General features: G+C 39.9%; 1 protein-coding gene across 3 annotated transcripts; it reads left to right on the top strand.

Moving 5' to 3' along the window:
- Nucleotides 1–370: 370 nt before the first annotated feature.
- Nucleotides 371–22,277, top strand: lck (LCK proto-oncogene, Src family tyrosine kinase). 3 transcript variants are annotated; one of them, XM_071366295.1, is made up of 13 exons: nt 371–523; nt 8,695–8,793; nt 11,580–11,689; nt 13,069–13,129; nt 13,241–13,331; nt 13,534–13,635; nt 13,822–14,075; nt 14,289–14,441; nt 15,837–16,016; nt 18,517–18,593; nt 20,928–21,081; nt 21,258–21,389; nt 21,542–22,277. In XM_071366295.1, exons 3-13 carry the CDS (start codon nt 11,585–11,587, stop codon nt 21,745–21,747), a joined length of 1,515 nt encoding a protein of 504 aa, XP_071222396.1. In that variant the 5' UTR covers nt 371–523; nt 8,695–8,793; nt 11,580–11,584; the 3' UTR covers nt 21,748–22,277. The 3 variants fall into 3 exon arrangements, with proteins under 3 accessions (XP_071222396.1, XP_071222397.1, XP_071222395.1); XM_071366296.1 differs by lacking the exon at nt 8,695–8,793 and having other exon boundaries at nt 388–523; XM_071366294.1 differs by lacking the exon at nt 371–523 and having other exon boundaries at nt 8,529–8,793.
- The last annotated feature ends 54 nt before the right edge of the window (nt 22,278–22,331 follow it).

A 22,331-nucleotide genomic window follows, 5' to 3' on the forward strand; every position in this document is an offset into this window, starting at 1 on the left:
TTAGATGCACTATTGTAAAGTGGTTGTTCCACTGGATATCATAAGGTGAATGCACCAATTTGTAAGTCGCTCTGGATAAGAGCGTCTGCTAAATGACTTAAATGTAAAATGTACTGGACCAGATTCTTCTTTATCATGTCCATTACTGCCAGGCTCAGGTTCCGAACTCTTCACCACACCTTCCACCTCACTTAACTCGCCCTCATTCACTTCCATTTCCCCTACAAAACTAGGTCGGGTGCTCGGTTTACTCTGTTTTGCACTTGACACCAATCTTCTTCGATACCACATCTCCATTTCTATTGCCCTCTTCCTGATATTCAAATCCTCATTCTGTTAGACCTCTTCTTCCTCTTTTTTACCCTCCATTCCTTCTCAGAAATCGACCTTTCTGTGTCCTTGTCCCAATATTCCTCTTCATTGTGGACAAACTCTTTATAGATGGATAGCTATTCCGAGACAGCTCCATAACACCATGGCTGTACTAAATTCTACAGGGACTTCAGGTTACAAAAAAAAGAAGGTATGGAAACTGTAAAAATATCTGAACATTATGAAATGGATATGAACACACACGTACTCAATTACATGCTTGCTTACACATACTGTATGGACTTATACATACACACACACACCTGATCTCGCTCTCTTCTCTCACTCCCTCTTTCTCTCTTTTCTCTTCTCTTCTCTCCCTCTCTCTCTATTGTCAAGAACTGTTTTATAATTTAATGTGTTTATTGTTTGTCTGTCTTTTTTATGTATTTGTCTACAAGTTTATATACATTTACAACAAGCAAGGGGAAGATATCAGAATAGGGGCATTGGGAATAATAACATATTGTATGGAATACATTTGTACTGTAGTGAAGCCGTCTCTAGAGTAATGCAATGTCTCTTTCATGATCATGTGAAACGTCAATTGCTATGGAAATGCTGGGATGTGTTTTTCAATTATGTTAAAGGTAATTATGATGCAACTATGATGGTGATACGATATGGATTACAATTATCATTATGAATATTAAGGCTATACGCACTACATGTTACACACATAGAAACTCAACCATGCAAATTGGAAGAGTTATTATTTATTTGGACATCACACATTATAGTCTTACTCTTATACAGACATCGTACACGCTCTCACTATATCACATCCAATATCATACACATCAACCTACTCAGATTTGCTACACACATAATATCTTGTCTCAATTTTCTAACATTTGTGGCATTGACTCACAGGCAAACAGTCAAGGGAATAAAACAAATATTGCTAGAACCTATTTTTTGAATTCTAAATATCAGACATTTGAAAGCTCTAGTTTTGACCTTCATAATATCTCTGATGGCAGTAACTTTACAAACACTAATTATGGTAAATTTAGACTGAGAATAGTATCTAGTTATGGTAAGGGGTGAAATAAGTATAGCCAGTTATAATTGTAACGGTTTAGCAGATTATAAAAAAAGAAGATCAGTCTTTACATGGCTTACTAGAAAAGGAATATAACATTTACTGTTTACAGGAAACTCACTCTACATCCTTAGATGAAGTTGCGTGGAAAAAGGAATGGAGTGGTGAAAGAATTTTCTGTCATGAACAAAGGAACTCAAATGGTGTGATGATATTAATTAACAAATATTTCGATCTGAATGTGCAAATAGTCAGGAATGATTCGCAAGGAAGGTGGATCCTTTTAAATATGAAAGTGGACGAAAAAGAGATTTGGCTCATTAATCTATATGGTCCAAATCAGGATGATCCACACTTCTTCGAAAACATTTACAACAATTTGTTGAACTTACAGACAACAAATGATCTAATCATTATGGTAGGAGACTATAACACAGTGTTAAGTACCTCAATGGACCGTAAAGGTAATCACTCTACAAACTATCATTACCGTGCCCTTAAGGAAATCACAGATATTATGGACACATTAGAAATAGTGGATATTTGGAGACTAAAAAACCCTGACCTAGTGAGATATACATGGAGGAGACTTAATCAAGCTAGTCGCCTTGACTACTTTCTTGTCTATTTCTCTCTTGCATCAAAGGTTTAAAAGGTTTTAATAGGAGACAGAATGCGATCAGATCATCATCTAATTGGCATTCACATAACTCTTATTGATTTTCCACATGGACAGGGATATTGGAAATGTAATCAAAGTTTACTGGAGGACAACTTATTTTTAACTAAGACAAAATAATTTATAACTGAATTTTTCCAGTATAATAAAGGTTCAGCAAATCCCCTTATTGTTTGGGATAAATGTACCTTCAGGGGTCATTCAATTCAATATTCATCAATAATAAAAAAGCAGTTTATGGATAAAGAGACAAGACTAACAAGGGAAATCAATGAACTAATAGTACAGGTAGATAGCAATAAAAACGATACTACAGAGATACAAAATAAGTTAGAGGAAAAACAAAAAGAACTTGAGGAACTTGTAATGTAATCTATTACAAAAATAAAGCAAACTGGATGGAATATGGAGAAAAATGCCCAACATTCTTCCTGAATCTCCAATACAGGAACGCTAACAAAAATAATTTGCAGAAACTCGTTACTGAAGACGGAGTCATCTATGATTCTCTGAATGATATTTTAAAAGAGGAAGCTAATTATTTTAGGCAGATGTTCTCTTTTCCGTCTCATCCTTTCCCACTGAATGAAGATGATGGTAAGGAATTATTTTCAAATAATATCAAAAATGGAAAATTAACAAATGTACAGAAAGATCAGTGCGAAGGCCAAATTACAGAGGAAGAACCTTTTGAGGCTATTGAGGCTCCTTTCAGTCTGGAAAACTCCAGGGCTTGATAGCATACCGGTAGAGGTATATCAAGTATTTTTTGATATACTAAAAGCTTGTTAGATTGTTTTAATTTTGCCAGATGGCAAATATAAACACCCAGTCTATCTAAAAAACTGGAGGCCCCTTACACTTCAATGTTGTGGTGCAAAAATACGAGCAAAATGCATAGCACTCAGAATTAAAAGGGTTTTACCAAGTATTGTTCATCCTGACCAGACAGGTTTTTTACATGGACGATACATTGGAGATAATATATGACAACTACTAGAAATAATAGAACATCATGAAACATATAAGAAGCCAGGAATATTTATAGCCGATTTTGAAAAGGCATTTGATAAAGTAAGACTGGATTTTATTTATAAATGCCTGGATTTTTTAAATTTCGGTAATTCTCTTATAAAATGGGTAAAAATAATGTTTAGCAACCCCAGGTGTAAAATAGTAAATAACGGCTACTTCTCAGAGAGTTTTGAATTGTCAAGAGGAGGTAAACAAGGGTGTCCGCTGTCACCATATCTATTCGTTATGGCCATCGAAATGCTAGCTATTAAAATCAGATCCAATAACAACATTGGAGGATTAGAAATCCAAGGCTTAAAAACAAAGGTGTCCATGTATGCCGATGACTCAAGTTTTATATTAAGTCCGTAAACTAGATCCCTGCAATGTCTCATTGAAGATCTAGATAACTTTTCTGTACTCTTTGGACTAAAACCTAATTATGATAAGTGTACAATATTACCTATTGGATCCTTAAAAAATACAACTTTTACATTACCCTGCAGTTTACCTATAAAATGGGCTGACGGTGAAGTAGACATACTTGGTATTCATATCACAAAAGATATAAGCTCTCCACAATGAATTTCAATAGAAAACTGCAAGATCCTGCAACCATGGAGAGGTAAATACCTGTCTATTTATGGGAAAATTGCCCTAATTAACTCCTTAGTCATATCTCAGTTTACTCACTTATGGCGCTGCCTACTCCTGATGATTCGTTTTTTCAAATCATATAAGCAAAAAATATTTCGCTTTATCTGGGACGCTAAACCAGGCAAAATAAAACGTGCCTATCTATATAATGAATTTGAATTGGGTGGGTTGACATGATTAAATATGAAAGCACTAAACCTCTCTGTAAAAGCTTCACTCATTCAAAAGTTTTATTTGAACCCTAAATTGTTCTCAAGTAGATTACTAAGAAAAGCTTAAGTTTTAAAATGGCCTTTTTGCCATTCACGGAGTTATCAGAATTGTACGGGAAGGTCTGCTCACTCCAAGAGTACAACCAATTGATTACAGCATTACCCCAAAAATGGAGGAGGTAGGTGGCAGCGGGAGGAGGTAGGGAACTGGTCTGTCTGCCCAATATAAAAGATCAAAACTGGCGGAGAAATAAAAATAGCATAAATAGGAAAGTATACCAGTTTCATTTCAGGACCATTATGTTGACAACTGTGCCATACAGATTGCAAAAATAGTTGGGAAGAGATTTTTGATGTACCGATTCCATGGTACAGGGTGTATGAGTTGATATATAAAACAACGCAAGATTCAAGACTTCATGCTTATCAGCTAAAATTATTATATAGAATTCTTGCCACCAACAAAATTTGGAATATTTGGAGCATAAAATCATCGAAGATCTGCAGATTTTGTTGTGAGGATACAGAATCAATAGACCATTTATTTTGGTATTGCCCTCAGGTAGCCTGTTTCTGGTCTCAGGTTCAGGAATGGCTGAAAATGCATAGCATTGAACTAAAATTGACCCTAGAAATAGTACTGTTAGGAGATCTGGAGAGACTGGTTCAGTCAATTACTAATATACTAATACTCTTAGTAAAAGTATTTATCTTCAACTCGCAATCTGTGGATTCTATTCGATTAGATAGATTGAAATTGTACGTTAAACATCACAGCATAGTTGAAAGATATGTGTTGCGTAGAAACCCGAAGTGGGTGTCCAGCAGATAGATGGGATGGGCTGAGGGAAGCTGAGGGTTGGGATGTGGAATTGGAGACAAGTGGGAGTGGAGTTGCTGTGTGAGAGATAGAATGACAGTCAAAGATAAAAGTTACAAAAAATAAATAAAAAATAAAATTGAATGACACTAAGTGGCAGTGTTTTTACAACTATTGCCGGTTTGCCTGGGGCTGATGCCGTGCAGGTGTTTGTACACATGTATATACGCACACTCTCATTCAAATAAACACATACAAAAACACACACACATACATGTAATAGTGCCAGACATGGACACAAACATATACAGTTGGCATTGCTGTTATGATTTTAGTTGTCCTTGATGTCCTTTGTTCTAAATCTATTATTTATTTTTATTATTTTTGCATTGTTGTTTGCTGTTTTCTTGTCTTTTCCTTTTTTCTCTTTAGTTCATTCTCTTGGTTGTTGGTGCATTGGGGGGTTCTTGGGGGTGGGGAATGGAATTAATTGCATTTTTTATTTTTCTACCTGGGGGGACTGTGGGAGGGGTTTCGAATGGTTGAGGGACAGCTATTGGGGAACTGTGGGGGGATCTTGGAGGGTTCGGGTTCACGTTTTTTGGCCTCGGGGTAGATCGGTCAACATGCCCTTGAGCAGGGCATTGACCCTGGATGCTTCTGTGTGTCGCTCTGAATGGGAATCTGTTGGATGACTGATGTGATGTGGTTGTTGAGCGGCTTCACTGCAAGTATATTGTATGTTTCGAATATTCAAAAAATACATATTTTTATTTAAAAATAAATAAAAATATTGCTCTTCTCCCGACTTTGCTTGCAGCCCGGAAGCATCCCGACGTAACGCCATTTCCTAATCGTCCTGCTCACCTCGGAAACGTGTCTTCTCTGGCCGCCAACATTTTAAGAGCATGAGAAGTGGCCTGTCACGAGTATTTTTATCCCAATGGTTGAACTCAACTATCACTATAGCTTTGACCAATTCCCAAAAGTTTGTAAGACCCTGGTTAATGAAGAATTAGATAAAGCCACCAGTCTGCAATAGGTTAGTTCTTAATTCAGAGAATGTTCTGAAGTCAAAAATGCAAACACAGTCATTTTATAACCCACACCCCCACATACATACACACACACACACACACACACACACACACACACACACACACACACACACACACACACACACACACACACACACACACATCACTTTTCTACCAGCCTTGGGGGCCCTCTTTCCTGTTGTCAGCTTTTTCAGAGCCATAACCAGGTTATGTGTAGTCTACCAGCCTCTGTTTTCTCAACCATACATTTCTCCCTCTTAACTTGTCCCACACATACATTATTGGATTATAGTCTTATAATTCTAATACATTTCACATAGTCTTATAATTCTAATACATTTCACACCGTTAAATACCGTTAAATACGTGAATAAAGATTCTCTGGTCTGATGAAACCAAGATTGAACTCTTTGGACTGAATCCCAAGTGTCACGTCTGGTGGAAATGTGACCCCATCCCTACAGTGAAGCATGGTGGTGGCAGCATCATGCTGTGGGGAAGTTTTTCAGCGGCAGGGACTGGGAGAGTAGTCAGGATCGAGAGAAAGATGAACGGAGCAAAGTACAGAGAGATCCTTGATGAAAACCTGCTCCAGAGCGCTCAGGACCTCCGACTGGGGCGAAGGTTTACCTTACAATAGCTGTGCAGCAAAGCTTCCCATCCAACCTGACAGAGCTTGAGAGGATCTGCAGAGAAGAATAGGAGAAACTCCCCAAATACAGGTGTGCCAAGCTTGTAGCATCATACCCAAGAAGACTTGAGGCTGAAATCGCTGACAAAGGTGCTTCAACAAAGTACTGAGCAAAGGGTATGAATACTTATGTATTCATGCGGTTATGGAACCGCCACCTGTCCCGGACCTGCTATTCAACTCTTAATGATCGGCTATGAAAAGCCAACTGAAAATGATTCATGATTATTATTTGACCATGCTTGTCACTTATGAACATTTTGAACATCTTGGCATAGTTCTGTTATAATCTCCACCCAGCACAGCCGGAAGAGGACTGGCCACCCCTCATAGCCTGGTTCCTCTCTAGGTTTCTTCCTAGGTTTTGGCCTTTCTAGGGAGTTTTTCCTAGCCACCGTGCTTCTACACCTGCATTGCTTGCTGTTTGGGGTTTAAGGCTGGGTGTCTGTACAGCACTTCGAGATATTAGCTGATGTACGAAGGGCTATATAAAATAAACTTGATTTGATTTATGTAAATATGATATTTCATTATAATTATTTTATATATATTTTCAAAAATGTCTAAAAAACAGTTTTTGCTTTGTCATTTTGGGGTATTGCGTGTAGTTTATCCTAATCAATTTTAGGATAAGGCTGTAACGTAATAACATTTTGAAAAAGTCAAGGGGTCTGAATACTTTCCGAATGCACTGTATATAAACTCCCAGTAATGTATTGGGTAAAACACCAATGTTTCGGCATCACTGTGCCTTCTACAAAGTAAAACTATAAAACATTGTTTTCTGGATACATAATACAATTTCTGAGACACACTCATGCTTCTTATTAATGGAAAAAGTCTTCAATCGAGTGGTTTAATATGTGAGAATCACCTGTGGCAGTCACAGTTGCACATATTTCAGTGCACTTCCTGTACATGTTTGGGCTGACTTCTGTACATGCTCTAGAGTCTAAAGCTGCAGCCTGCCACTGCCACAAAGAGCGATGTGGTCCACAGCGTTGACAACGTTCCCTCACAGAGGCACAGAAGTGAGACCAGAGAGAGGAACTGGGGACCAATGACTCATTTGGCAATTACAACTAAATGGTGATGACACAAATTTCCCATAATAACGGTCTCATTGCGATATACAGAAGATCTGAATCAAAATGTCTATCGACTGCCTGAGACTCTCCTTTACCAAGATCTTACCCAATTCCCGAATGGCGCCGCGGTCTAAGGCAATGCATCTCAGTACTAGCGGAGTCACTACAGACCCTGGTTTGATTCCAGGCTGTATCACAACAAGCCGTAATTGGGAGTCCCATAGGGTGGCACACAATTGGCCCAGCATCATCCGGGTTAGGGGTTGGCCGGGGTAGGCCATCATTGTAAATAAGAATTTGTTCTTAACTGACTTGCCTAGTTAAATAAAGGTTAAAAAAAATACAAAAATAAATAATTGTGACCGATGGAACATTTACAAATATTTATTATGTACTTTTTAAAATGATTATATATATATTGGACCCATCCACCCCCCCCCCTTTTCGGAGGACAAAAATTAACTTTTTTTTGTACAGTTTTTTATTTTGTTGTTACATGTAAATTATACACACATTTTACATACATGCCACTTTTCTTTCTTTCTCTCTTTTTTTATTTTTTACAGTAGTTACATAGCAAGAATAAAGTCATTTGATATTTTGATATACACTACATCTAGATAGATATTACTTATATATTATACATCATATTTTCAGTCATAAATATTATAGAGCATTCACAAGTATTCACACACTAGGAGAGAGGTACTGTCTTGACCCATTTGCAGAGGAGCCCAATGTTCCCTGTGTAACACACAGCTGCATGGGTAGCACCTGTCAGAGCCACTGCAGAACAACCCTCAACCTTTCAACGACAGGAAGCCCTTTGGGCTGCTATATCTCCACTGAGGTGTGTGTATGTGTGTGTGTGTGTATCTGTGTCTGTGTCTGTGTCTGTGTGTGTGGGTGTGCGAGTGTACATTTGGATGGCAATGCATGAGGGAGTGATGAGATCTTCACATATAAGACTCCCTGCCTGAAAAACTCACTCAACATCCTATTGTTTCTTATGTTCTCTCCAAAAGTAGTGTTATATTCTTAGTTGCTGTCTTTGATAGGATTACTAGATATCTAAATCATGGATAAAGCTGCTCTGGCTGTAGACCAGTGAAATCGCTGACACCCTGTTGAAGAGCACATTGGGGAGGTTTCATGAGGTACGTCTTCAACCTGATGTGCTATATAATGCACTCATCTATATTGGTGTGTTCTCCCATTGAAAGCGTAATTTATCAGGATGATTGTACAACAATGTAATCACTTGTCTTCTACAGTAAATTAGCAGAATCAGAAATGTTTAGGCTATATTCAATATTGAGAAGATGTTAACTGTACTGAAAAAACAACATTTGGCTTGGCTTAAAAGGTCATACAAAACAACAGGGAAAAACTGGTAATTTAAACATCTGGTTTGGTGAATGCAATTCTTGCGGTTATTATGCTTTTATTACAAGTTGACACACAATTGTTTAGGGTTTTTGTTTGTCAGGGAGGGATCTGTTGACCAAGAAGGACTTTGTGATTTAGTATCCATCTTTATAGCAAATCATTACAGCTATAGAGTATCTAATATGCATATGTAAAACTTGATAATTTCATGAAAGCAACAACATATTTTCAGAGCAGTCTGACAGATCAGTTGATGTACTTATGGAAGGCCATCTTGTCGATGTAATTCATGAATACAGCTCTGAGAAGAGCAATGCAGGTTAGTCATACCACTAGGTAGCCTAAAGAGCAGCGTGTCCAGTCTCCACCTCTGTGTGACCATTGTCCAACCTCCAGTATGACCATTATCACACCACACAGCATCGCAGAGAGTGGAGGTGAAACAGACAGAATCAAAAACAATGTCTCGACAAATGCAGCACAACATAATGATAATAAAGCCAACAAACCAAAGGCAGCGCACTGTGAGTCACACAAACCAATCTGGCCTTTGGCCTTGAGAGGAGGGCAGCCCATCAGCAGCTGAATATGATTCAAATACGATACCAAAAGGGGAATCCTTTCAAATGGAAAATTTTGACTTTGTTTCAATTTATTTCTGTAAGAGGCTGCCAGACAGAAGCAGAAGAGATGTTACCCAAAAACCATCCCTCTCGTCCTCCACCATTCCGTCCCTGAGCATCCCAGTGTAGGGGTAGACTATCGCTACCGGGGTCAGGCATTTCCCGACCCGTCAGATTTTCTCACGGATTTGTGCCCTTGGGACAGGCGGTGACTCCAACTAGCCCACTGACCCCGTTGTCATACTGTACTGCTGAGGGGTAGAGCACTCCATCCGCACCGAGAGCATGCCACACATGGTTTAACACCGGATTAGTACGATTTTTACATATAATCACATTTTCTATCAAAGAATCCGAACTATGATTCATTCCGAAATTAAGTCAAATAATTATAACACGAAATGTACCTTGTGAAACATTTAGTAATTTGGCGTCTCAACAAAAAAGGTGTCATTAAATTACACTAAAAAAGTATGTGGACATTTGCTCGTCAAACATCTCATTCCAAATTCATGAGCATTAATATGGAGATGGTCCCCCCATTGCTGCTATAACAGCCTCCACTCTTCTGGAAGGCTTTCCACTAGATGTTGGAACATTGCTGCAGGGACTTGCTTCCATTCAACCACAAGAGAATTAGTAAGGTCGGGCACTGATGTTGGGCGATTAGGTCTGGCTCGCAGTTGGCGTTCCAATTCACCCCAAAGGTGTTCGATGGGGTTAAGGTCAGAGTTCTGTGCAGGCCATGGAAAGCCTTTTCATGAAGCTCCCGACGAACAGTTATTGTGCTGACATTGCTTCCAGAGGCAGTTTGCAACTCGGTAGTGAGTGTTCCACTGATGACAGACAATTTTTACGCGCTATACGCTTCAGCGATCCTGTTCTGTCAGCTTGTTTGGCCTACCACTTCGCGGCTCAGTCGTTGTTGCTCCTAGATGTTTTCACTTCACAAAAACAGCACTTACAGTTGATTGGGGCAGCTCTAGCTGGGCAGAAATTTGACAAACTGACTTGTTGGAAAGGTGGCATCCTATGACGGTGCCACGTTGAAAGACACTGAACTCTTCAGTAAGGCCATTCTACTATGTTTCTCTATGGAGATTGCATGGTTGTGTGCTCGATTTTATAAACCTGTCAGCAACAGGTGTGGCTGAAATAGTCGAATCCACTAATTTGAAGGGGTGTCGACATACTTTTGTATATACAGTATTATTGGCAAATCTATTTAACCTATTAACCTATTATTGGCAAATCTCTTCATTGCATCTGTCACCATCTTAAGTCTGTCATATCCCAGCAAACGACACAGTATATGGATCAGTTCTCAGTCCCATGCAGTTCCTCATCACATTACTATTGGACAAGGCCTATATACAGTTTACTGAAGGCGTACATGCCAATGTGTTGTAGTATTTGAAATTGCGATGGGGGATATTTTTAAATCCTGCTACACTCTGGTTGTTGTGTATTGATGTGAAGCTACACAGAAACAAGAATGTATGTTTAATACCTCCTGATCCATTTCACCTTTTGGTCTGGCCAAGATTATTACTTAATTGTTTCACTCGGCTGATTTAGTCATATCAGGACATCCTGAGTTGTTTGTGAAGGGCTGGGGACTTAAGGGATATTAGATGTTTAAATGAATGTTAACATAAAATACATTCTGGGCAAAAAGTTTGTTTATTTGAAATTTTAAGGGATCTGAAATTGAACAGCTCTTTACTTTTAAGAGGGTAATATAATAAACTACAGCTATCTAGTTCACTAAGTCTCTTGGGAACCAAGTCTAAGTATGAGGCACTAAGCAACTATATTGTTTTACTCAAGTACACAAAATTGTACTTGAGTAATTGCTATTATACTTTGTCAATCAATCTCTTCTATTATGTGGTGATGTAAACTGACAGAAACTCTTGACTATGTTCCAGGTAAAATGGGATGCAACTATAGTTCAGATTATGATGATGACTGGATAGAGAACCTAGACGAAGTGTGTGACCACTGCAACTGCCCGATTCCCCCCAAGTCAGCTAAACTGGTGAGTGTGTTTCGACGGCGGCATAGCGTCTGGACGTGGCTGGGTAACTGGAGTGGAATGCGAGGAAGAGGGTGTGACATTTTTACATGGTCTCACACAAAAACATCTCCAATATGCATTTAATTGAGGTATCAATGAATATTACCTATGCAACCATGGTCTACCTGAAAGGGTGTTGTGCATGTCAGTGCTTGGGAATTGACAATTTACATAATTTGGGGGGAAGTTGGCTTTTGTGTGGGCAATTAATTGGGACTGTAAACATTCACTAAATTAGTTTTTTTTTGGTAACTGAAAAAAATGTGCCAAAACAATTCACTTTTTGTCCCGAATACAAAGTGTTATGTTTGGGGCAAATCCAATACAACATGTTACTGAGTACCACTCTCCATATTTTCAAGCATAGTGGTGGCTGCATCACGTTATGGGTATGCTTGTAATCGTTACGTACTGGGGAGTTTTTCAGGATAAAAATTAACAGGATGGAGCTAAGCACAGGCAAAATCCTTGAGGAAAACCTGGTTCAGTACGCTTTCTTCCAGACACTGGGAGATTAAGTCACATTTCAGCAGGAAAATAACCTAAAACACAAGGCCAAATCTACACTGGAGTTGCTTACCAAGAAGACAGTGAATGTTCCTGAGTGGCCGAGTTACAGTTTTGACTTAAATCTGCTTTAAAATCTTTGGCAAACCTAAAAATGGTTGCCTAGCAATGATGAACAACCAATCTGACAGAGCATGAAGAATTTTGAAAAGAATAATGGGCAAATGTTGCACAATCCAGGTATCGCAAGGTCTTGCCCAGAAAGACTTACAGCTGTAATCGCTGCCAAAGGTGATTCTAGCATGTATTGACTCAGGGGGTTGAATACTTATCTAATCAAGATATGTTAGTGTTTTATGTTTTATGAATTCTTTACAAATGTTCACATTTTTCTTCCACTTCGACATTACAGAGTATTTTGTGTAGATTATTGACCCAAAATGACAATTAAATACATTTTAATCCCACTTTGTAACACAACAAAATGTGGAAAAAGTCATACGGTGTGAATACTTTCTGAAGGCAGTATAGATTACAAATACAGGAGAAGAGCACATGTGAATGCCATTTTGTTGTGGGCCAGTTTGTTGGCACAAAGTAAACATTACGTAAAACCTGTTAAATGAAATGTAATCTTAATCTGGTTAAAATGGAATAGTTTTTACCGTCAATTAAATTGTAAGTGTAAACCCCCCAGACTTTTCTATTTACTGTTCTCATGCAAATAAAAACTTGAACTTCCATATTGTTAGTACACTGAATGACAATCTTTGAATTCTCAAGTGGAAACCTAGGTTATTTTACTGAACCTTAACCTGCTTTGCTCTTATCAGTACACAGATCAACTGATCCCATACCCCTCTCATCTCACGCCTCCCTCTTCCCCTCTACCAGGTATGTTCTTATACATGAATATGTGGGTAAATATGTGCCATCTTCTTGGGGGTCAAATCTGATCATTACTGTTTATGTTTTCCTAACCCATGCGGGTTTTGTGTTGTGCAGACAGCCTGGTGGTTGCCATATACAGCTATGAACCCAACCACAGTGATGACCTGGGTTTTGAGAAGGGAGACAAGCTGAAGATCCTCAATAAGTAAGAATAGGGGAGGATGTGTGATGATGCCATTTACTTTTTAGAGGATGTGGTATAGTTGTGTAGTTATGCAAAAGTGCGTAGTTGTTTGACGGAGCATGACACATTGCCAAGGCTTGGAAAGTATGATATAGTGAGATAGTGTGTGTTAGTTAGAACAGCTATACTACATGTAAGTGTTGTTGTTGTGTGTGCTGTCTAGGGATGACCCGGAGTGGTTCATGGCAGAGTCGCTCATCACAGGCCAGAAGGGCTTCATCCCATACAACTTTGTTGCCCCCCTGAACTCCATGGAGATGGAGACGTAAGTCAATTCAGAAACTCAAATAACTGTATTTAATTTCACTTTAAGTCACGTAGGAAGAACATACATCACCCAACAGCGTCTACTCAACCCCAACACCATCTCCCCATACACAACAGTCAACACCCGTTAAGGGAAAGGGATGTGGTTTTGTTTGAAGTTCTACGCCTGTTTGTTGTGTTTCAGATGGTTTTTCAAGAACCTCTCCAGAAATGATGCCATGAGGCTCCTGCTAGCTCCGGGGAACACACAGGGCTCCTTCGTGGTCAGAGAGAGTGAGACCACCAAAGGCTCCTTCTCCTTGTCTGTCAGGGAATTTGATCCGAACACGGGAGACACGGTCAAGCACTACCGAATCCGCAACTTGGATACTGGTGGTTTCTACATCACCGCAAAGATATCCTTCAACTCCCTGAAAGAGCTGGTCCAGCATCACTCACGTACGTGCTATTACTCACATCCTGTCTGAAGTCCTGGAACGATGCCTCCAGTCAGAACACAATAATACATCAGCCAAACAATACATATAGCTTTGGTACCAAAAACCATTACTATACCATCCATAGTGCACATACTCATCTGTTTTAAAATGTGAACCGTATAAGGTGGCATTGTTTGACCTTTGACTCTGCCTGTGTTGTATGTGTCTGCAGGTGAGGCGGATGGCCTGTGCACCCGGTTGATGAAGCCCTGCCAGTCCCGTGTGCCCCAGAAACCCTGGTGGCAGGACGAATGGGAGATCCCCCGAGAGTCCCTCAAGATGGAGCGCAGGCTCGGGGCCGGGCAGTTTGGGGAAGTCTGGATGGGTGAGTAAAGGATATATTGTACTTTTTACTCCATACATTTTCCTTGACACCCAAGGGTACTCGTTACATTTTGAATGCTTAGCAGGACAGGAATAGTCAAATTCACACACATATCAACAGAACATCCCTGGTCATCCATACTGCCTCTGATCTGGCAGACTCACTAAACACGCATGCTTCGTTTGTAAATTATGTCTGAATATTGGAGTGTGCCGCTGGCTTTCCGTAAATTTTAAAAACAAGAAAGTATATTTTAAACCAAATACTTTTAGACTTTTACTCAAGTAGTATTTTACTGGGTGACTTTTACTTGAGTCCTCTTTTCTTAAGGTATCTTTACTTTTACTCAAGTATGACAGTTGGGAACTTTTTCCACCACTGTTCAGGCTATATACTAGGCTAACCACAGTGGACATTTTCAGAATACAAATGTGTGTGTTGGTTTACATAGATGCCCTAGATATAAAGCAACCAGTTGCTCAATCTGGCTTTGGGCCTGTCTCTCTCTGTCTGCCAGAGCAGCTTTAGTTTAGGCTTTAGTTCTGCATTGTGTGTAATTTCCTAAATACTGCCATGACTGCAGGGCTTGTTTGAGCTGGTATAAAGTCTCTTGGGATTGATGTCAGGTATCAGTTGGATTACGCAAGAGCCAGTGAGCGTTTTAGGTTGAAGATCTAGTCAAAAACCAGAGTCTGTAGCTAAGTCTCTCTGAAGCTCTTCACATTAGTTCATACATGTATGTCTATATTACAATATTTACTATCGCCTCCCATTGTGACCCTAAAATCAAACATTAGACAAGAAACTCCAATGTTTTGATGGTGAGAATATATGGTAATGTAATCTAAACCCTCCACACAATTTTTCCATTGGAGGGGGAGATTTCCCTATCGTCCATCTTCACGTATGTGAACACAATGCTACATTCAAAACAACCCCCTGTATCAGAGCTCAAAATAGCCTGCCATGGAACTTTGTATTAACAACTTCCTCCTGCATGCGATCTTGGCAACATATTTATTTTTCCTTTCCTCATCCGAACAGCAGCAACTGAATACACCCACATCATTGGGGTGGTTGTTGTTTCACATTAAATGTTTATCCACGCTTGTCAGATTGGAAAAAAGTTCATCACCATTTTTGTTTTAGATAAAATGTAGAGAAGAATGCTTTCAATAACAAAACAAGTTGATTCTCACCCTTACAGCATAGGTTATATAACTCAACTAGTTGAGAGTGACCGATAGTGAACTTGCATGTCCTCAAGTGACTCTATCATAGGCCTACACATCGTATACTACACTACTGAATAATAACACTGTAGTGTGATAGTAGTATTACCATATACTGTATATTTATTTACTGTATCACCAATGGCCTTCCTCTATGCTGCAGGTCTGTATAACAACCACAGACAGGTGGCCATTAAGAACCTGAAGGTGGGCACCATGTCCATGGCTGCTTTCCTGGCCGAGGCCAACCTGATGAAGGAGCTGCAGCACCCGCGCCTGGTGCGCCTCTTCGCCGTGGTAACCCAGGAGCCCATCTACATCATCACAGAGTTCATGGAGAACGGTGGGTGTCACTATCTAGGTTTACATTGTTATTAGGCTAATGGTCAATGCTCGTCTTTCAGGGTAAGACTAACTCCCTATACAATAGGTAACCTTGATCCTATTCTATTCAGTTATGTTCTTCTATTTTGGTGAACCTGCGGCACTTGCCTTAACTAAAATAATCAAATCAACAAACGTGAACTTTAACTCTGTTTTCCCTGACCAGCCGGGGCCTCTGATGTCTACACACCAAAGGGAAGTCTGTTCTGACTGGAAAAAAAGTGATGTCAAATAGGAGAGTGGTGATTCACCGTCTCATTGTTCAGTGATGGGACCTGTGTCAACCCCCATGGGCGCGTGGCTCCATTCCAGTGTCAGTACACAGACCCCCCCCCCACCCCCTTCAACCCCCATAATCCCCCAGTCAGACGAGGCCTTTCAGCCACTGTCCAGTGACTACTCTCTTTCTCTCCTCACACAACAAAGAGAGAGGCTGCCTGTAAAAGGGTAGCAAACCCAGACCAACAAAAATGTCACCATGGTTACAGGTGCACTGCACTGCACACAGACTGACACTGAACACGTAACTTCATAGAATAACAACATATTTTGATACCAATATGTTCTCTCCAGTAGCCTCGGTCTTAACCTCTGACTACTGTTAGTGTATCACCTGCATGTTTTCACATTGCCCTCAAAGTTTGTTGTTGCCTTTTTGAAGGCCTTACATTGCGATAGACAATAACAAAGCACATTGGAAGACACTGTTACTCGTGCATCACCATCTTCAGTATGTAAGTGCTCCGAGCTAGTGAATGTCGGGCCTTTGTATAGTCCTCTATAAGCTGTCTCTTTGTTTGTGATTCACGTGTTCACAGACACAATTGTTGCCTCTGTTGTCACTAGAAAGGAAGGCTTGATGTTCCCATCCTCTCAATTTGTCCTTTTTTTTCATCACTGAAGACAATACAATTGGAAAATTACAGGCGTGGCACCCTTAACATCCCCCGCAACCTTGGTTTATACCGCGACCTTGGCGCACATACATCAAAGGAGTCCTTCTGGACTGAAGCACAGAAGCCTGTTGCCTTTCTTTCCTGGAACAGTCATTCCTATTTTCTTAAGGCATTTCCTGCTGCTAGCCTTGGCTGGCTGAGGTCCTGTGGCATCGTTCTGTTTTAATCAAAGTGCAACACCCTTTAAATGAAGTGACGGGAAACAAACGAAAGTGGCCACATCGCTCACAAAAACTGATCAAAAATGTAATCACAGGTAATTATAAAGGGAGCAGGAGAACTTCTAAATTGGCTACAATAATTACAATAACTTTTCAAGCACCAAGTAAGGACATTTTCAAGGGTTGGCCTATTCCAGTACAAATTCATGTTCAATAGGCTAATTCAAGCCACTTGTATTGTTTAAAATTGCAGGTGTAACATGGAAAACAACATGTATTTGTCATGTTAATTCATTAACAGATCATGTTGTGAATAAGCCCACTAGACGATGTCATTTGTTGTCATTATATCCAGAATAACTCATATGAATAGCGTCGGGTGTTGCTCAATAGTCTGTCCTATACAAGTGTGCACAGTAGACTCGGTGTCCAATCCGAGGTACAAAAACATAAGAAAACATGAACTCATTACCTTGATGATTTCTCTGTTAAACCTAACGAGACCCTGCTGTAAATGAAACAGACAACAACCGATGATTAACCTCAATTCACTCGGGATATTAGATTCAATGTGGAACCAGGCACAATATATATTCTGGACATTCCTCACAAACACTTTTTTTTCCAGTACTTGGGCTGTTGTTGCATCACTTACCCTATCACAACAGCTGTTCGTCACTTGACTGTCAATCAGAAAAAGTTTGAAAATATCACAGCATAACTAACCAATTGGACACCAAATGGCATTCAACAAGTATTATGCATAATTACTGAACAACCACATTAATGACAGTATCGATTTAGGTTTTAAGTATCAAGCTAAGGTAGCTTTTTTGGTTAGATGCACTCGATTTTGCAATGCCTACATTATTTTGGATTTGTGTGCCCATGAAAACTGTTTTCAAGCCATACCATAAGGAGACACTAAATGTTATGTAGTTACACTGCATTTCTGATATCTCTATACAACAAACTGTCCAACAGCTAGATCCATGATTCTTACAGGGTTCAAGTTCAATGTCTAATTTAACTGATTAATGCTTAATATATGTATAACGACAACTTACACTGCCATGAATGCAAGGATTTTGGACAAATCCTTCAAGACACCATGATAAAGGGTTAAACATAGGTTTTAAATCAACTGGTGAATTTTATTGACTATAGCTATGATCCCTTATATCTTAATGTAATGACATGAAGAAAAAAATCTGCTGATTATTATCAATGACTTATCAACAGCTGTAGCAAGTTGTCCAGTGTAGGAAATATTCACTGGTACCCTAGCTTATAGAAAGACCCATATCTGTCATTTTAATAACTTGATCATACTTTATTACAGGCGCTCTTGTAGATTTTCTCAAGACGCCCGAGGGATCCAGAATACCCATCAACACCCTCATAGATATGGCGTCTCAGGCAAGTCCCCCGCTCTTTACTTCAATCTCAATAGCTCTCTATACACTGTCTCCCAAACTCTGTCTCACTATCCCCTCCATTCGCTCTTTCATTTTCTATTCTCTCTGTATGATCCTCGTCGACAGGAAACAGCCCTTGCTATTATGAGGCTTACACTAATCTCACTGTAACAATGGAGACCCCTGTGTGAGGTTTATTAACAATAACACCATAAGTCTAGACACATTGACACAAATCTAACTGTGTCACCACCACTGTGTTACTCACCCCTTGAACTTCATAATATCAAGAAAGCAGTTGTATTGCTGTTTGAGCCTCTCGTATAAGGACAAATTACTTAGGAGTAGTTTGACGGCCAAATATTGGGCCAAAGATGGGAGAACATCTGCTTACACCAACATCTAATTTAATTGGGCTACACTAACGTAATGTTATGGTTCAATTATATTAAAAAACACGAGCTGGCGCACACCCAGAATAATAGTTTGTGTGGAGGTGCTGACTAACAGTGAATAAACTATAAACTATCAAAATAAAGAAAGTCGCACACTCCATGTATAAACTCCCAGCAATTTCATGGGTATTTACCAACGTTTCGGCATCACTGTGCCTTCTTCAGGGTTCAATTATGTACTCTCATTTACAGTAATGGAAATTGAGCCACATGGAGGTGTAATTGGGTTACAGGGATGTCAAATAGCCAAGCTCAGAGTACTCTCAAAGCCGCCTGTTGCAGAGGAAGAGCCTACTCTATGGAAGGTATTATGGAAAAAGACAACGTTCCTGAGCAATAGCTAGAACACTGACGGCATTCAGCATCATACGTTGCTGTGAGCACGTAGTGAGTAAGAACACAACTGCCATGGAACTGCCATGGAATGAGTCCTGTAAGAAATGACTCTGGCCCAACTGGAAACTCTGTCTAGTGTATCGTGCTATTGAGAGCAGGGCTGCCTGTTTAGAGTCAGAATATCTTCACATCAACTGAAAGTGAGGGCAGAGGGGCATCTAAGATGTGTTTTTTTGTGTGACGTGACAGACAGTGAAACAACATGAACCCTAGAGCTAGTGAGTGAAAATGTAGACATTTTTGGGCATGATGATGAGGTCAAGTTCATACAACACACGCTCCTCTCGGTTTTCTCCCAAGGACCTCGGGCCCCATGACGCCTATCTGTGAGATTATTACGTCTGAAATATGCACCAATGTCTGCCTAAACACACACACACGTACATGAAGGGGGCGGTGAGAACACACTCATTCCTACCACAGAAAAACTTGCACACTCTTACCATCATATGTTTCATAATCATACTCATTTTTCTCACACAGGAAATGTTACGGTTTTGCCTTTATTAAATTAATTTAGGGTAAAGACAAATATGATTAGATCAGTCACAATTATAACCTGCCTGTGAAAACTGGGTGGAGCACCAAGGTGAGGAACAGAGATTTGATCTGAGGAAGTCAGATATAACCTCCCTGTCACAGGAATCTTCCTCTGCCCTGTCTGTCTCTAATACACACACACACACACACACACACACACACACACACACACACACACACACACACACACACACACACACACACACACACACACACACACACACACACACAGTGTATTCATAAGTCTTTGCCAGGTAAAGCCTCGCCTTATCTCAGCTCACTGGTCACCATAGCAGCACCCACCTGTAGCAGGCGCTCCAGCAGGTATATTTCACTGGTCACCCCCAAAGCCAATTCCTGCTTCGGCCGCATTTCCTTCCAGTTCTCTGCTGCCAATGACTGGAACGAACTGCAAAAATCACTGAAGCTGGAGATTCATATCTTCCTCACTAGCTTTAAGCACCAGTTGTCAGAGCAGCTCACAGATCACTGCACCTGTACATAGCCCATCTGTAAATAGCCCATCTGTAAATAGCCCATCCAACTACCTCATCCCCATACTGTTATTTATTTATAATAATAACATTTATATTTTGCTCCTTGCACCACAGTATCTCTACTTGCACACTCAACTTCTGCACATTTATCACTCCAGTGTTTAATTGCTATATTGTAATTATTTAGCCACTACGGCCTATTCATTGCCTTACCTCCCTTATCCTACCTTATTTGCACACACTGTAAATATATATATTTTTTAATTGTATTATTGACTGTATGTTTGTTATTCTATGTATAACTCTGTGTTGTTGTTTGGGTCGCACTGCTTTGCTTTATCTTGGCCAGGTCGCAGTTATAAATGAGAACTTGTTCTCATCTAGCCTACCTGGTAAATAAAGGTGAAGGGGAAAAAATCCTTCCTTATGTTGTACTGCCTCCTGTAGGTGGCTGAGGGAATGGCCTACATTGAAGAGAAGAACTACATCCATCGGGACCTCCGAGCGGCAAACATCCTGGTGTCTGATGAGCTCATCTGTAAGATTGCTGACTTTGGACTCGCAAGACTCATCGAGGACAACGAGTACACAGCCAGAGAGGGTAGAATGACTTTCCTTAGTTTACACTATAAAAATGGATGTGCTTTAATGTTCTGAGTGCTTTCTGCTTTGCCAGGAACTCTCTCTGTACTATAGCCCCGCCAAGTGTTCATGTAGAATGCATTGGGTGCTATTGAAATGAACATAACCATAAACTAAACCTACTTCACTTTTCAGGTGCCAAATTCCCCATTAAATGGACAGCACCTGAAGCTATAAACTACGGAACCTTTTCCATCAAGTCAGATGTGTGGTCTTTTGGGATCCTCTTGACAGAGATAGTGACGTATGGTCGTATCCCATATCCAGGTATTTGACTGAGGATACTCCACACCATTCTCCAAATAGCACCTGTATACAGTAATCCTCAAAAATCACATATTTTGTTCACCAAATTACAACACTTTTCCCAAATTATCAGCCAGACTGCATCCCCATCTCTTGTCTTCTCCCACTGTCAGGCATGAGTAACCCAGAGGTGATCCAGAACCTGGAGCGAGGCTACCGGATGTCCCGATCGGAGGACTGCCCTGAAGGTCTGTACAACATTATGAACCTGTGCTGGAATGAGAGCCCAGAGAACCGGCCAACCTTTGAGTACCTGAGGAGCGTTCTGGAGGACTTCTTCACAGCAACAGAGGGGCAGTACCAAGAACAGCCTTGCTAAGGCATACAGACATGGGATAGGAGAGGAGAGGAGAGGTCATGACAGACATTAACTCCAACTGTTAAAACACAGAGATATAATCCCAGTTTATATGCTTTTGATACTGTCTGTCTGAGAACCTTGCTGGATCTCCTTTCAAAACACACTTTGTTATCTTAGGCTCTGTAGACAGACAGATATACACCTAATAGTTTAAAGGAGGATGCAATGAAAGCATATATAGTGTAACATTTTTGAGAGCTCAGGGAAGATACCACAGTACTTTTGTATCCTCTAATTTCTTTGACATTACATGTTATTTGTTCCATTTTGTACTGTTTAGTTATTGCTATAATCTATTTCTATATTTTGCTATGCGTTTGAAGAATATAAATGGAAGATGACATGATGTATCTTACAAAAGCACAAATGTTAGGCCTACTCTGTTAATTTACCTGTTAATGCCATTGACAAGAAATTCATATGAAATGTCAATGATGCTCATTCAATAAAAAGTAAAACATAAAAAGGAATGTAAACATGAGCAATAAGTGTCCATTTTTTTTATTTTTAAGATGCCTACCTGAAATCCAAAACCGTCCTTG

Source organism: Salvelinus alpinus, chromosome 25, assembly GCF_045679555.1.
Source record: "Salvelinus alpinus chromosome 25, SLU_Salpinus.1, whole genome shotgun sequence".
Taxonomy (NCBI): Eukaryota; Metazoa; Chordata; class Actinopteri; order Salmoniformes; family Salmonidae; genus Salvelinus; species Salvelinus alpinus.

Coding starts and splice junctions, on each gene's coding strand:
- lck (XM_071366295.1), top strand. CDS start 11,585: ATGGGATGCAACTATAGTTCAGATTATGATGATGACTGGATAGAGAAC. Junction 14,442..15,836: donor GTTTGGGGAAGTCTGGATGG/GTGAGTAAAGGA, acceptor TCTATGCTGCAG/GTCTGTATAACAACCACAGA. Junction 21,082..21,257: donor CGAGTACACAGCCAGAGAGG/GTAGAATGACTT, acceptor TTCACTTTTCAG/GTGCCAAATTCCCCATTAAA.